Source organism: Pseudophryne corroboree, chromosome 6 (genome assembly GCF_028390025.1).
Source record: "Pseudophryne corroboree isolate aPseCor3 chromosome 6, aPseCor3.hap2, whole genome shotgun sequence".
Taxonomy (NCBI): domain Eukaryota; kingdom Metazoa; phylum Chordata; class Amphibia; order Anura; family Myobatrachidae; genus Pseudophryne; species Pseudophryne corroboree.
Genome location: NC_086449.1, coordinates 292,357,471 through 292,372,454, shown reverse-complemented (window position 1 = coordinate 292,372,454; position 14,984 = coordinate 292,357,471). Strand labels below are relative to the sequence as shown.

The 14,984-nt window shown below is 45.9% G+C and overlaps 1 protein-coding gene across 4 annotated transcripts in view; it reads left to right on the top strand.

Moving 5' to 3' along the window:
• Positions 1–12,866, top strand: part of DNAAF4 (dynein axonemal assembly factor 4) — a 105,704-nt gene extending 92,838 nt beyond the window's left edge. For all 4 annotated transcript variants that reach the window (XM_063926133.1, XM_063926131.1, XM_063926132.1 and 1 more), the window contains exon 9: positions 12,519–12,866. In XM_063926133.1, coding sequence (XP_063782203.1) covers positions 12,519–12,631 — 113 coding nt within the window. In that variant the 3' untranslated portion in view covers positions 12,632–12,866. The remainder of the gene's footprint in view (positions 1–12,518) is intronic.
• Positions 12,867–14,984: the final 2,118 nt, after the last annotated feature.

Sequence of the window (14,984 nt, the reverse complement as noted above, 5' to 3'; positions counted from 1 at the left end):
GGTACTATACGGGAACCATTTCTTTTTTGGGGTCAAAAGGTCGACATGGTAAAAATGTCGACATGAAAAAGGTAGACAGAACAAAATGTTGACATGGTCAAAAGGTAGACATTAAAATGGTTGACATAAAAATGGTAGACAGGCTTTTTCTTTACATTTTACATGTTTTTGGACTTTTTCATACCTTGTCCATCCATGTCGGCATAGAGTTATAAACCTTGTGGCGAGCCACCGAGCTCGAAGCGTGGCGAGCGTATGCCTTTCTACAATTGGGGGGTCCCAGATGACAAAACTATCCACACAAAAATGCAAAAAAAATGTTGTCTACCTTTTTTTATGTTGACCATTTTCATGTCGACCTTTTGTACTGGCTACATTTTTCATGTCGACCTTTTGACCCTGTCGACCTTTTGACTGTCTAACATGCGGTGTCTATCTATTGACAGTCTAACTAGTCTATTTGTTACACCACACCCATTATCTAGCCCCCCTCCTGTACTTCCTCCCTATGCAGTGGTTGCATTAGGCGGTAAAGTGCATGTGCTGCGTCTCTTCATGTCACAGAACGAGATTGTGGAAATGCGTTAGAGGCATATGTTAGGGGCGCATACTATTTCCACTCCACCTCGCATTTCTAGGCAAACTACTGTAGATGTGATATGACACAAAGCATCAGACACACAAGATGACACATTCTGCGAAGTGCTTTATAAATGAGGCCCACTATCTTTCCTGCTTGTTTTTATTCTACAATTGTATACCTTTCTTCCCAATTTAGATGTTGGTTTTAATATTCTTTTTAACATCAATACTCCTACACAAAATGTTGCTGTGCAATTACCTTAGTTTTGTGGCAGGCAAAGTATCTGAGTTCACTTAGAACTCTGCTAAACACCAATAATAAAATCCAATAAGGGGCAAACACCGGATTTCTGGAGGGCGGTTTCCAAGTGTTTGATTTTAGAGCAACTGTCGCCAGCCCATGAAGGATGCATAATTAGTATATAACAAGCTATAGTCTGCCCCAAACAAAGCGCAGTTGATATGCTACACAATAATGATTGATTTGCATACATACCTCCCAACTGTCCCGATTTTTGCGGGACAGTCCCACCCGCGGGCCACAGTGTCCCGTGGTGGGGGGGGGGTGGCGCAGTTGGGAGGCTCCTCCACTCCCTGCTATGCTTAGCAGAGCAGCGGTGAATAGACGCTGTGCGCATGCACACATCGTCTATTCACTAGAGACGGATGGACAGGTGGGCATGCCAGCAGCTCACAGAGTGCTGGCCATGCCTCCATAGTGCCGGAAAATGGGGGCGTGGCTCACAGTCGTGCCACTCCTGTGGTGCCACGCCCCCTTTTATATAGATCACGCCCCAATTGTCCCTGTTCTCCTACTCTAAATGTTGGAAGGTATGTGCATGGCCTGGCCATTATGGTCCTGACGTGAAGACAAGCGGCTTGTGTTATGTTGAAACGCAAATCCCACTTAAACATTTAAGCCATGTAGTGTATTTCTGTGTATCTGCAGTGTAAAATATGTGTTCTAAACTTGAGCGATCTGTATTGGTGCAGTATTTTTCATAATAGAAAGGTATGGCCCTTTGCCCTCTGGTGGACACTAGTGACAGGGCAACCATTTCTTGTTAAGAGATACAATAGGTTGGCTGAAAGCCTGCAGTAAGCTGGGTAGCGTGTGTAGAATAACCTAAATGTACCTGATTATCCCCTTGTGGGTAAATCCATATTACCTATATAAAATGACAGATGTTTTGGATTACTTCGAGCAAACGTAGAACTAATGAGCAAATAATTTTTTTCTTTAAAACAAGATCAATTATATCCCATTTTTTTCCTCTTTTTTTATGTAACATTTTGATCTTTGAATTGTTCTATTTGAAATGGTAAATCCTTATGAATCTGGGAGCGTATGGCAAGCCTTTAGAGTGGGCTAGAAAGATATATTGTACTCACTCGACACAGTATTCTTTTCCAAAGGTCATATTTATTAATCCTTGACTTCTGCAATTACTCGTTATAAAAGTACATACTCAAGAAATAGCTCTTGACATTGAGGTGAATAATAAAAGACAATTCAAGGTTTCCTGAATAAAGCAATTTTCTTTGTACTGTTTGAGATGAGTTTGTACAATGGACCATACTCACTACAAAGAGAAATAACTACACAAGAGAAAGTTAGAGGAAGTAGGTCGCACAATGGGAGTTAAGAAATATATAAAAGTTACATATAGGCTCTTCATTTACAATTTAATCGTTTTAGGAATGTACGTAGGAGAATCAAACCTATGTGAAATACTATTTGTGACTGCTACAAAAAGACTATGAGAAGAATTTTTCTTTTTAGGTCAGTAGTAATTTATTATACTTAGGGGCTAATTCAGACCTGATTGCTAGGCTGTGTTTTTGTACAGCGGGCGATCAGGTCTAAACTGCGCATGCGTATGCACCACAATGCGTAGGCACGGTTACAAAGCGGATCGCCGCCCAGCGATGGGTTTTTGCGAAGGATCCATTCGCACGGGCATTCGCAAGGAGATTGACAGGAAGAAGGCGTTTGTGGGTGTCAACTGACTGTTTTCAGGGAGTGTCTGGAAAAACGCAGGCGTGTCCAAGCGTTGGAAGCGAGGGATCCTGATGTCAATTCCGGTCCCGGACAGGCTGATGTGATCGCAACGTCTGAGTAAGTTCTGGGCTACTCAGAGACTGCACAAAATCTGTTTGTACTGCTCGGCTGCACAGGCGTTCACACACTGCACAGCTAAAATACACTTCCCTGTGGGCGGTGATTATGCGAACGCAGGACTGCAAAAAAACCCTAGTGAGCGATCAGGTCTGAATTAGCCCCTTAGTGCTTACACATGAATAAGTCCTACATTGTCTATTGAACAATTTGTTTTGGGCAAAAACATTGAGCTTTTCCTCTCAAAGTGTGTTCTATTTGAATAGGTCAGATTGTGTGATGGTTATGCAGAGCTGCCCCATCATTTCCGACATAACCAGTCCAATAGCTACAACTAGTACTACAGACCTGTCATATGCTGGGTCGCAAGCTGTTGTGTCTTATCTTCCAGTAGTCCTGGGAACATTTAAAAATAAAGTTATTTTGTGGGTATAAAAAGGGCTGGCACATGCCCAATAATAGGCAACTCCCAGGTTGGTATCAAAATCCCAGCAGTCACTGTCCTGATAGCTACCGGTAACTGTTTCAACCCCAACACTAACCCAGTCCTCCAGCAGCCTAACTCTACCCCCCCCCCCCCACCACCCTTTACACACACAGACTAACTTTAACCCACACACCATTGCCTAGCCCGGCCCTATTTCCAGTACTTACTGTTGGGATTCTGACCGCATCCCTAACTCCCAAATAAATAATATCCAACATTTATAATTGGTCTGACCTAGATGCCGACTCACCTTTATGATTTAATAACTACTCCCCCGAACTGTTTAAGTTGTCATTAGATATTTGCAACTGGGTCATGCAGTGCAACTCCAGTTTCATAATGTAACTCCTATTTTATCACCTTCTCCCATTAAGTCACTCCTGCTGAACCTGGGTTCTAGGGGTCAAGTATCCTCTGTTTACGCTACTGATAATGCTACATTTTTTCCAGGTCAACTGGACCCCCTTAAGATTAAGTGGGAGGCTGATGTGGGCTCACTTTCTGATAAACATTGGATACAAATTTTCGGCCCTATTCAATGCACCACTCCCTGTATTAGATACATCAAGTCCATTTTTATGTTTTCCACAGGGTGTACCTGTGACCGGACGATCTCGTACGAAAGCACTCACCACTTTCGCGTCCCGTCCCCAGTGCACAGAATGGAAGGTTAGGTCACACGGGACCTGGCCACATAGGGGATTCCCGCTTACCGTCAGTAACCGCCTGTTACTGACTCCACCCACTGCGCTGTGGGCGGGTTTATGCTGCCACCACCAAACTCCTAACCTGCCGTGGCGTTTGGGACCACGGTTCTGCTCTGTATGTGCCGACACACTGCCTTACCACAACTGTGTGGTATTGACGAATCCCCACTAGTCCTCTACCGGTAGCTGGCGGAAGGCGGAACTTGGAGACGCTGATTCACCCTAGACAGCCGGTGAACGGAGCTATGCTTTGCATAGGCCTGCAGGTCACAAGATGACGCAATCTTCTTGAGGCAGGATGATGTTTTAATGCCAACAAATAGTTCTAAAGAGAACTCTTCCCTATTGCTAGGGGAAACAGCATACAGCAAGATGTTCACAGCAGAAAGTAGTTGGTATAATACACTCTGGAGGCACGCAGGCCTCCTTTTTATGTCAATTTTCCACACAGTACAACAGGGGGTCATGTCCTCCCTGAGCCATTTCTATCCAATCAGGATATCTTACAAAATGCCAATAAATAAATTAAATTTCAAAAGGAGATAAGTGCAATAAAACAATATCCTCCTTCCTGTCACACAGACAACGTTTGGTATCAGTTTGACATTCACTATTGATAAATTTATCACATAGCTTCAAAATACAAATGTTTCTGTCTCATTCACATCTCCAGGCAAACCCAGTGTTTGGGATTACAACAGCGCCCATTGTCCCTTAATATGGCGCCGGGCACTGAGGGTTAACCCCTTCAGTGCTGTGGCCGCCATTGTCCACGTGGGCTGGGGTCTCTCCGGCCACCCCCCCCCCCCCTATTCAAGCGGGAAAACCAGCGAGTCATGTCCCCACGATATGGCTCCTGGTCCCGCAGTCCCTTGGGTTGAAGGTGACACTACCTGGGGGGCGTAGGCGTAGGCTCCGGCCTTGACAGTTCATCCATAGTGCAGTGGGCCTCTCTTCGTGGGTGCACAATGTTCAAATAGTCCACCTGAAGTCCAAGGCTCCACCACAAAAGTCTGTCCAATTTCCCCAAGGTAGGTTGCAGCCACCTAACAGGTGGGTGGTAAGTCACCACGGTGGGGGGCCAGTTACACACAAGTGCCACCCAAGGTGTCCCAATTGTGGCATACCCCACCTCCCCCCATAGCAGTATTCTGCTCAAACAGGCCACAGGGTGCTCCTGCCCATATGGTTCCTCCTGGCTCGGTACTGCTCCCAGTCCGTGCAGTGGCGCAATAGTTTGTAACACACAATCCTGGTCAAGAATGTGCGCCATCAGCACTGGAGCGGTACCAGAGCCTCCTTCAATGACTGGAATGCCAACTTGCAAGCGGGTGCAAAGTCCACTGTCTTGGGGATGCCCTTCCTAGTCATCTCTGTAAGGGGTTCACTACAAGATTAAAGTCAATGACAACATGTCCGTAGGGCCTTACAGGTTCTAAGGTCAGTACCGGTCTGGGTGATGTGGGTCGGGGACAGCCTCTGGTTTCCTCCACCCCCTCTGGTTTGGGCCTACCCCTGTCTCCTCCCACATGGTGCCCCAGGCACTGCACCTCCGTCATCCCTATCTGGCAACTGTCTGCCCGAACTGTCAGACCTGCCCTCCAATCCTCTTCTGTCAACCTATGACTCGCGAAACCTACCCTGTCACCTAGGCTTACTCTTTACTCCTCGTCCACTACCTGTGCCACAGTGATGGCGGCCAGACCACCAGCCTCTGGATTCTGTGTGGCATCCACTACAGGGAGGCTGCGTGTCTTCCCCGATCTACTACGCACAGGCAGAGGACCTGCTATGTCCACAGCAACTCGCTGTAAAGGTTCTCCTATGGGCAGAGGTCCAGAAACAACACAACCGCTGGAGTGCCCCAGCTGCCAACGCATGGCACCAGCCTTACAGTTGGTCTGGGCGTCATCCGACATTCCAGACCAGGGTAAGCTCTGTGACAGGCACTTCAGGGTACAGTCTGTCTCCGGTTTACTGTCCAAAGGGGTTTCGCTGGCAACCGACACCGGTTGCACAGGAAAGTTCCCTGGGGGGACCAGTTGGACACGTTCCCTATCTGGTCTATCCCCTCCCACTTTCCTGTCTACCCTGTACCTTAACCCTTCCCACCAGGTCAAACTTCCTGCCCCAACCCTGTCAAGGCCGCTGCCAGAGTGGCGCCTCATGCCTTTCAGGGATGGGTCAGAGAGTTGAGCCTCCCTAAACTCCTGCCTGTGGCCCTCAATCTCTCCTAAATTGGGACACACTACAGGGGGATCTAGGTGGGGACTACTAGGGTCAGTCATGGAAAAGTCAGTGTGGTTTCTCATACTCACCGCCAGAGTTGGCAAACCACTTGGGTCAGGGGCATCATTGGGCTTACCCACAGGATCAAACGAGCTGGAACCGTCATCCTCTTTGTTGCTAGGGGACGTAGGCATACCAGAGGCAAAAGGCATGCGGGGTCGATGTGCCGATCTATCCGCTGTAATCTTTTCCTTTGTCTAGCAGCTGTAGTCTTTTCGTCTGGGCTGGGCTGTGCTGGAGTAGCTGATGTCAACGGTGGTTGTAGAACTTGACTCTGGGAAATGGCGCCAGCAAACGTGGTGACGATCCCACCACCCAGGTCATTTCCTAGTACCACATCAGTTGGGAGACCATCCATGATGGCAACTTCTCGCAACTCTGGTCCAGCTCCCCAGTCCAGGTAGACTCTTGCTATGGGAACCACTTTCTCCGTTCCATCTGCCAGGGTGACCTTGGCAGTGCGACCCTGCAATACTGCAGCAGGATCTATAAGGTGGGGGCTCACCACAGTGATTGAGGCCCCAGAGTCTCTTAGGCCTTCCCCCTGCAGGGGTCTCGCGTGGACCGGCTGCAGGTGCCTCCACATGTTGTGTAGGGGCTGTTTGGCCATGCAGGTGACTCTCTCCGCAGAGTGCACCTGTTTCCCGCCACACTCCATCGGACTGACTGGAGGGGGAACAGTCTCTGTAGGCTCATCTCCACTCGTCAAACAAGCGAGCCGGGTTCCAGCACTCGGATTTGGGGCACGAGTCTGGGGTGCTTGGGATGCAGGACAGTTCATCCTCAGATGTCCGATTTTCCCACAGCCGTAGCACTTCTTCTCCAGTCATGGCACCGATGATCTCTGATCACTTGCAGGGACACTGCGGTGCGGTTGATGGACAAGAGCACCCGGGTTGGAAGATGCTTGCTTTGGGGGGCGATGAGCTGAAGAGGGGTGTCCCCCTGATGGTACAGTCTTTTGGAGCTGGCTGGGCGCTTCTGCCCCTGTGGACGAATTGCCACATACTTGTCGGCTAACTGGGCAGCCATCTTTAAGCTGGGTGGCTCCCGGTCTAGCACCCACTCCTTCACTTCTGGGGCGCACCTGCGATAGAACTGCTCCGTGCAGATCAGGTTGATCAGTGCGTGCCATGTAGTGGCTTCAGAATCCTTCACCCACTTCACCACGTACTGCCGCAGCTGGGTGGCGAACTGCTCATGGGTGCTGTTAGGGTTCTTGGGCAAGTCCTGGAACTTTTTCCTGTAAGACTCTGGAGTGATGAAGAATCGCTGGAGGAGGGCCTTCGTTGACTTCATCGTAATCTCCACAGTCCTCAGTGGCCACTCCTCGATAGGCCTCCAATGCCTCTCCATGCAGACTGAGCACAATGTGTCTCACCCACTCCGACTTGGGTAAATCGTGTAGTTTGCAAGTCCTTTCAAAAAGTTGTAAATGTCCATCAATGTCCCAATCACTGTCTGCAAACTTGGCAAACTGAATGCGTCCCGATCTGTGTATAACAGCTGACAACGGCTCCCGGGGTACCACGGCCTGTGGCGCCCTCTCCGCATGCCACATCCGAATGACAAGCATGCCCTTTCCCCCAATTCCGCTAGCCGATCTGCTAGGGTATCCGGGCCGCCCCCCCCCCCCCCCTGGGACGTTGGAATCCTGGCCCTGCTAGGGATTGCTGGGAAATATGGCTGCTGCTAGAAGGGGCGGGGCTTGTGGGTCTCACCGGTTCTGTACGAAGGTCCACTGGTGGGCTGTCCTTTGCGATGCTGACGCAGTCGGAGCTTTCCTCCTCCGCCCGATGGGAATCCTCCAAGCTCATGAGCGCCGCCTTCATGACGCTTCTGGACGCGTTGAAAGGGATATCCACACCCTTCTCCTGGCACATGATCTCCAGATCGCCCTTAGACGTTCCACTGAAGTCCGTCATCTTGTGCGTTCTCCTGCGCTGCAGTTACTCCTCTCCTGAGTAACTCGGCTTCTCCAATCGGGTTACCGAAAAGCCGCCTGGGATGATCCCACCGCTATGCCACCAATTTCTGTGACCGGACGATCTCGTACGAAAGCACTCACCGCTTTCGCGTCCCATCCCCAGTGCACAGAATGGAAGGTTAGGTCAGACGGGACCTGGCCACATAGGGGATTCCCGCTTACCGTCAGTAACCGCCTGTTACTGGGCGGGTTTATGCTGCCACCACCAAACTCCTAACCTGCCGTGGCGTTTGGAACCACGGTTCTGCTCTGTATGTGCCGACACACTGCCTTACCACACCTGTGTGGTATTAACGAATTCCCACTAGTCCTCTACCGGTAGCTGGCAGAAGGCGGAACTTGGAGATGCTGATTCACCATAGACAGCCGGTGAACGGGGCTATGTTTTGCATAGGCCTGCAGGTCACAAGATGACGCAATCTTCTTGAGGCAGATGATGTTTTAATGCCAACAAATAGTTCTAAAGAGAACTCTTCCCTATTGCTAGGGGAAACAGCATACAGCAAGATGTTCACAGCAGAAAGTAGTTGGTATAATACACTCTGGAGGCACGCAGGCCTCCTTTTTATGTCAATTTTCCACACAGTACAACAGGGGGTCATGCCCTCCCTGAGCCCTTTCTATCCAATCAGGATATCTTACAAAATGCCAATAAATAAATTACATTTCAAAAGGAGATAAGTGCAATAAAACAATATCCTCCTTCCTGTCACACAGACAACGTTTGGTATCAGTTTAACATTCACTATTGATAAATTTATCACATAGCTTCAAAATACAAATGTTTCTGTTTCATTCACATCTCCAGGCAAACCCAGTGTTTGGGATTACAACAGGAAAGGCTGCAACACAAACAAACAGTCTTCCTTCCTGCATCTGCCATTCAGGATTCATATATGGGGCCTAATTCCAAGTTGATCGCAGCAGGAATTTTTTTAGCAGTTGGGCAAAACCATGTGCACTGCAGGAGAGGCAGATTTAACATGTGCAGAGGGAGTTAGATTTGGGTGTGGTATGTTCAATCTGCAATCTAATTTGCAGTGTAAAAATAAAGCAGCCAGTATTTACCCTGCACAGAAATAAAATAACCCACCCAAATCTAACTCTTTCTGCACATGTTATATCTGCCCCCCCCCTGCAGTGCACATTGTTTTGCCCAACTGCTAAAAAATTTCCTGCTGCGATCAACTTGGAATTACCCCCATCAATTAAACCAGCTACATGAAACAGGTGCCAAGCCCATAGACTTTATATATGGGATAAGGAGATCCCCCGTGACAAGCATCTTTCTCTAAGGAACTTACACATCAAACGGTTTTGTCATTCACACCTCTCTGCTAGCAGAGGCGATTAGCATGCCACTTCCTATTTCCAGAAGACAGGAGATGATTATTCAAAGCAGATATAGTAAGTGCATTTTCCCATTTAAAATACAGGTGACCATATCTTGAATATAAAATAAATACAGTTAAACATGCAATCCTACAATTGTGCACAGAGCACTACATATGACATGTTAAAACACATCATTAAACATACTTTTAAACAGTTCGCGCCCAGCGCCGTAAGTACGTTTAACAGTGACGCCAAGTGCCCATTGTCCCTTAATATGGCGCCGGGCACTGAGGGTTAAACCCCTTCAGTACTGCGGCCGCCATTGTCTTCGTGGGCTGGGGTCTCTCCGGCCACAGTACCGAACACCTGTCACTATGCTGCGTGCTGGTCTTAGAGCTAATTCTTTATGTCCCAAGTGTCATGCGGAGAAAGCCGATTTCTGGCACTTGCTCTGGTACTACCCTCCTTTCTGGACTATGGTTTGGAATGATATCCTGATCACGGCACCCACACTAAATGGGATAGGTGGTGTTATTGGAGACTGGCCAGGGAGATTGCAGCTATGTCAGCCTAAGTAGGTCCTGTTCATGCAACCTGTTTCTGGGTAGCATCCATGAGTTCTGGGACCAGGTTTGCCTTTTTCTATTGCTTTTACATATTTACTGATACACGCCATTATACTTTGAATGCTACGGTCTACCTCTTTTTTACAGTCCGTCATGCCTGCTATGCTCCGCTTTATTAGAACTTTTTGTTATTTGCCAATCAGGAAACCATTCCGGAGGCATTCATTTTTTCTTGTTTGTTTATCTGTGAGAATTATCACTGCTTCTGTTTTATGGTATACTTTTTTTTTTTATATGTCTGATTACTTTTTTTTTCTTTTGGTAACTGTGCGTTGAAAACTTGAATAAAGAATACCTAATTTAAAAAAAAAAAAAAAAAACCCAACCTTTGCAGCTCTTTAAATGATCGTATACTGCAACACAAAGGATTATTTTTACATTTTATTCAATCTGACATCCTATAATGATTGGTAGCATATTCAGGAATATCCTATAACAAGTAGTTGTACTTGTCATCAGGATTTGGTATGTCATGTCTGCATTCAGAATGCCAGCTTGGTCATAGTGTCGGCATTGTGCATGTTGACATAACCCTAAACCAGTAAGTAATATGAATAATAATGACCATGGTGGTCATTCCGAGTTGTTCGCTCGCAAGCTGCTTTTAGCAGCTTTGCAAACGCTAAGCCGCCGCCTACTGGGAGTGAATCTTAGCATATTAAAATTGCGAACGAAAGATTAGCAGAATTGCGAATAGACACTTCTTAGCAGTTTCTGAGTAGCTCCAGACTTACTCGGCATCTGCAATCAGTTCAGTGCTTGTCGTTCCTGGTTTGACGTCACAAACACACCCAGCGTTCGCCCAGACACTCCTCCGTTTCTCCTGCCACTCCCGCGTTTTTCCCAGAAACGGTAGCGTTTTTTCACACACTCCCATAAAACGGCATGTTTCTGCCCAGAAACACCCACTTCCTGTCAATCACATTACGATCACCTGAACGAAGAAAAAGCCTCGTAATGCCGTGAGTAAAATTCCTAACTGCATAGCAAATTTACTTGGCGCAGTCGCACTGCGGACATTGCGCATGCGCATTAGCGACTATTCGCTCCGTTGCGACAAAAAAATAACGAGCGAACAACTCGGAATGACCCCCCATGTGAGCATGACGAAGCCCTGTAGGGTGGACCTGGGTGGAGGATTCCTATACACCGAGCGGAGACCCCCTAATACCAGAAACAGCTGCTCAGGAGAAACCGGACACAGCCGCTTGCATTCCACAGTACAGGGGAATGCACAGCAGCGACGGGCAGAGCAAATTGTGGACAATACACAGGGGTATTTTAATCGCTGATTTTCTGCTTGTTGAAGGATCAGGGAACACCTACTTGCTATTGAATACAGCACACACAATATATGCCATACTTTGAACAGTGGCATCAGGGGGGTTACGAGGGGGGCTGCAAGTGGGTGGCTTGCCCACTCTTCCGGGAGCGTCACCCGATTTTTCAAGCCTTCCGGTTGTTCTGGGAGAGTGGGCACCAACTGACTGACTTATTGCTTCTACTCAGTCTGACTGAGCACCAGCAGTAGAATTCAGCAGCTGAAATCTGGACTGTGTACACATAAAATGACACACTTTGTTTTTCTGTATTTGGATGACTGGTCAGGTGTGACCTATTAACTGGATGGACTGTTTCGTAGCCGTTCAAGCATAGCTAAATTGTGCAAGACTTGTATATCAGTATTTGAGCCTCTCCCAGAACTTAAGAGGATTGGAACTGCATTTTAAATATATTTTATATGTTGATTTTACCTGGCATTATTATCGATTTTATACCATAAAATAAGTTGTGTTTAATACCATTTGCAACCAAATATGTTGTGGCTTTGTGAGGACATCCCTTCCTCACCATACCTTATCTGTCCTACCCCTACCCTATACCCTGTCCTGGATGGATAAGCTCCACCCACCAATACTGCTGTAGCATCTGCTAAAGCTTAAAACACATTTGTCTAACTAGCTGAAAAAGCAACCGAGTCATTCAGAGGCTGCTATACATCACCTAACCTATTTTGTGCAGATAGTTTCACATCAGTTTTCGATACATGTCAACATTATGTTCATGTGGACGTTGTGATTGCCGACATGTGTCCTGTCAGCATTCAGACCATGCTGACATCCTGTTGTCAAAATAATTACCCTTTGTACCACTACAGTCGTAACTATAGGGATGCACAAAACTATTCACTTACCCACATATGAATTGGCGCAAGCATGATAAACCTTTTTTAAATTGTCCTTAAGATCGGCTATCTGTGTAATAAAAAAGCCCAGTCAAGTTTAGCTTGGTCTTGTCGTTGACTGTTGGGACGTGTAATTTAGCCACACATGCATGCTCTGCTATTTTGTAGATAATATTAGATTATTTTGTATCTAACAAATAGGTCTTCAAGATTATGAAGCTGCCCTCAAGATTCACCCTGACAATCTGAATGTGAAATCCGATGCCGAAAAGATTCGACAGATACTCCAAGGCTCGTGTTTAGTCCCAGAATAAATGAATGTGTATGGCCTTCGCTAAAGCTATGTGGTACCACTAGAGGTTCTCAACTGTTTCCATATCAAGCTATAAATGTTTACCAGGTATCTATTAATGTATGTCAATAACTCCAAGTCTGTAAATGTTCAATTAATGCCCCATTGTTTTTATACATTAATTATCAAAACATTCAGTTTATTTTCTAGGCTGAATAAATTATTTACATGTTTACCCCATGGGTACATGCACAAAAGTTGTAAGATGCAAAATGGTTTTTCCACGCAAAAAAATATTCACCGTTTTCTTTATTCTGCAAAATGTGTCAAAAAATGTGGTACTTTTGTTTGAACCAATGTGTGCCTTTAGAAGAGAAACTTAAAAGTGTGTGGCCTTTGAAGTGCGAAGTTTCACACTGAAGAGACTGCACAGTTGGAGGTGCTGTAGAGTGGTTGAGAGAGTGGAACAAATGAGTTGTGTCCCTAGTTCCATAAGAGACTTCTGTTGAGTCAAGTTTGAATATGTTAGGGCTTATACAAAGTTGTTTGCACAATTTTTAAAAAGCATTTTACATCTATATTGCAAACACAATTACTAATTCCTTCACAGCAGAAGCTTTCATTCGTCACAAGGTCCTTTTTCAATAGCTTGGTCACCTAAAGCTTTGAAATTCCCTGGTTGCACCAACCCTCTGACAGAAGGTTTAACTTCTACATTGTATGCTGAGTTGTCTATCCCTGGACCATATCTACTGACCCACATGATCTGGAATCCACATTTAGGCAGACCTTGGATGGTGAGCACAGGCCTGAAATCTGGAAGCGTGCTTATTCCAGATGGAAAATACAAAAAAAGGTCCCCCTCCAACAATACAGAGCTGCTGTACAAAACACCAAGCTAAACTTGTTTTTTTTTTCAAATATATTTTATTGAAATTTTTCAAACAAATATAGGACAGTTCAGATTATGCAATAGATGAGCCAAAAAAGCATATAGAAAGTCCATTTATACAACAGAGAACTAGAAAGTAATGTACATGCATATCTCACAATAGTCAAGGAAAGAAGGTCTTCCCTAGATATACTGCAATCAGAGCATACTGTACCAGTTATAACAATGTGGAAGAAAAAGAAGGTTACTTGACAGTTGCCAAAATGTCGCAATCAAGTTTGGACACTTGTGAGAACATAACTAAGCAAAACAAGACCAAATGGGGGGGGGGGGGGGGGGGTACATCGAACACATAAAGGGGAAGTGGGGATGGGAAAGAGGAGGAGAGGGAAAATAAATCATCTTAGGTCCGGTGTTCTATCCTGACAGGTTTATGTTGTCAGCCGAAATCTAAGTAGATACTAAGTCAACCTAGGACGAAGGTCCTGCGTCATAAGAAAGTCTCCTAAGTAAGTTCCATGAAGTGTTTTCAAACAATTGAAGAATATGATTCTGCGAATGTACGTCTAATATATTAATAAAATATTCCCATTTATGGTAACATTTTTCAACTCCATGTTCAATATCAGGCATAGTAGTGCGTCTATCGTAATATAATTTGTAACAATTTGTATTTGACTTCTGATATGGAGGGAGCGGAGTGTTGGGTCCAATGGATAAGAATGATCTTTTTTGCAACCGTAACAATTGTGATTAATAAACAGAGTTTTTCTTTCTTGTTTGGGCCCAAGTCCCAGTTTTTGAAATTTCCACATAGACATGCTAGAGGGTCAGGGAGTACGGTGGTAGAGAACATGGAGTTGATCAAGCAGATCAGCTTATTCCAGAATTTTTTTATTTTACCACATTCCCATACGCAATGAATAAATGTGGCATGAGACATTGAGCATTTAATACAAGCCCCGGTTTCAAGGGTTGTCATGTATCTCCTTTGAGCAGGGGAGATATATGCTCTATGTATCATTCTAATATGGACTTCCTGTAAATAAGATGATTGCAAAAATTTTAGCGATGTTTCATATTGCGCAAGTAGGTCCGATACTAGGTTGATACCCGGGATGTCTATGGACCATTTCTGTAATGAAGATTCCCAGTGGGATGAGGCGGAAATGGAAGCTAGGGGTTCATACAATAAACTAATTTTGTATGGTACAGAGGAGATGAGTTTGAGAAGCGAAGCAAATGTTGACATCGCTTTATCTGTGGTCGAAGGTGTGGGAAGGGATTGAATATAATGACGTGTTTGGAGATACATATAAAATGATGAGATGGGACAGAATACCTAGATTGGAGATCGGCGAACGAGAATAAGTTGCCACCAGGGTCAAATACTTTTGCTGTCGAGGCCAAGCCCTTATCCTTCCACTGGAGAAAAGAGGCATTAGACAAAGAAGGGGGGAAAGCAGGGTTCCCCCACAGTGAC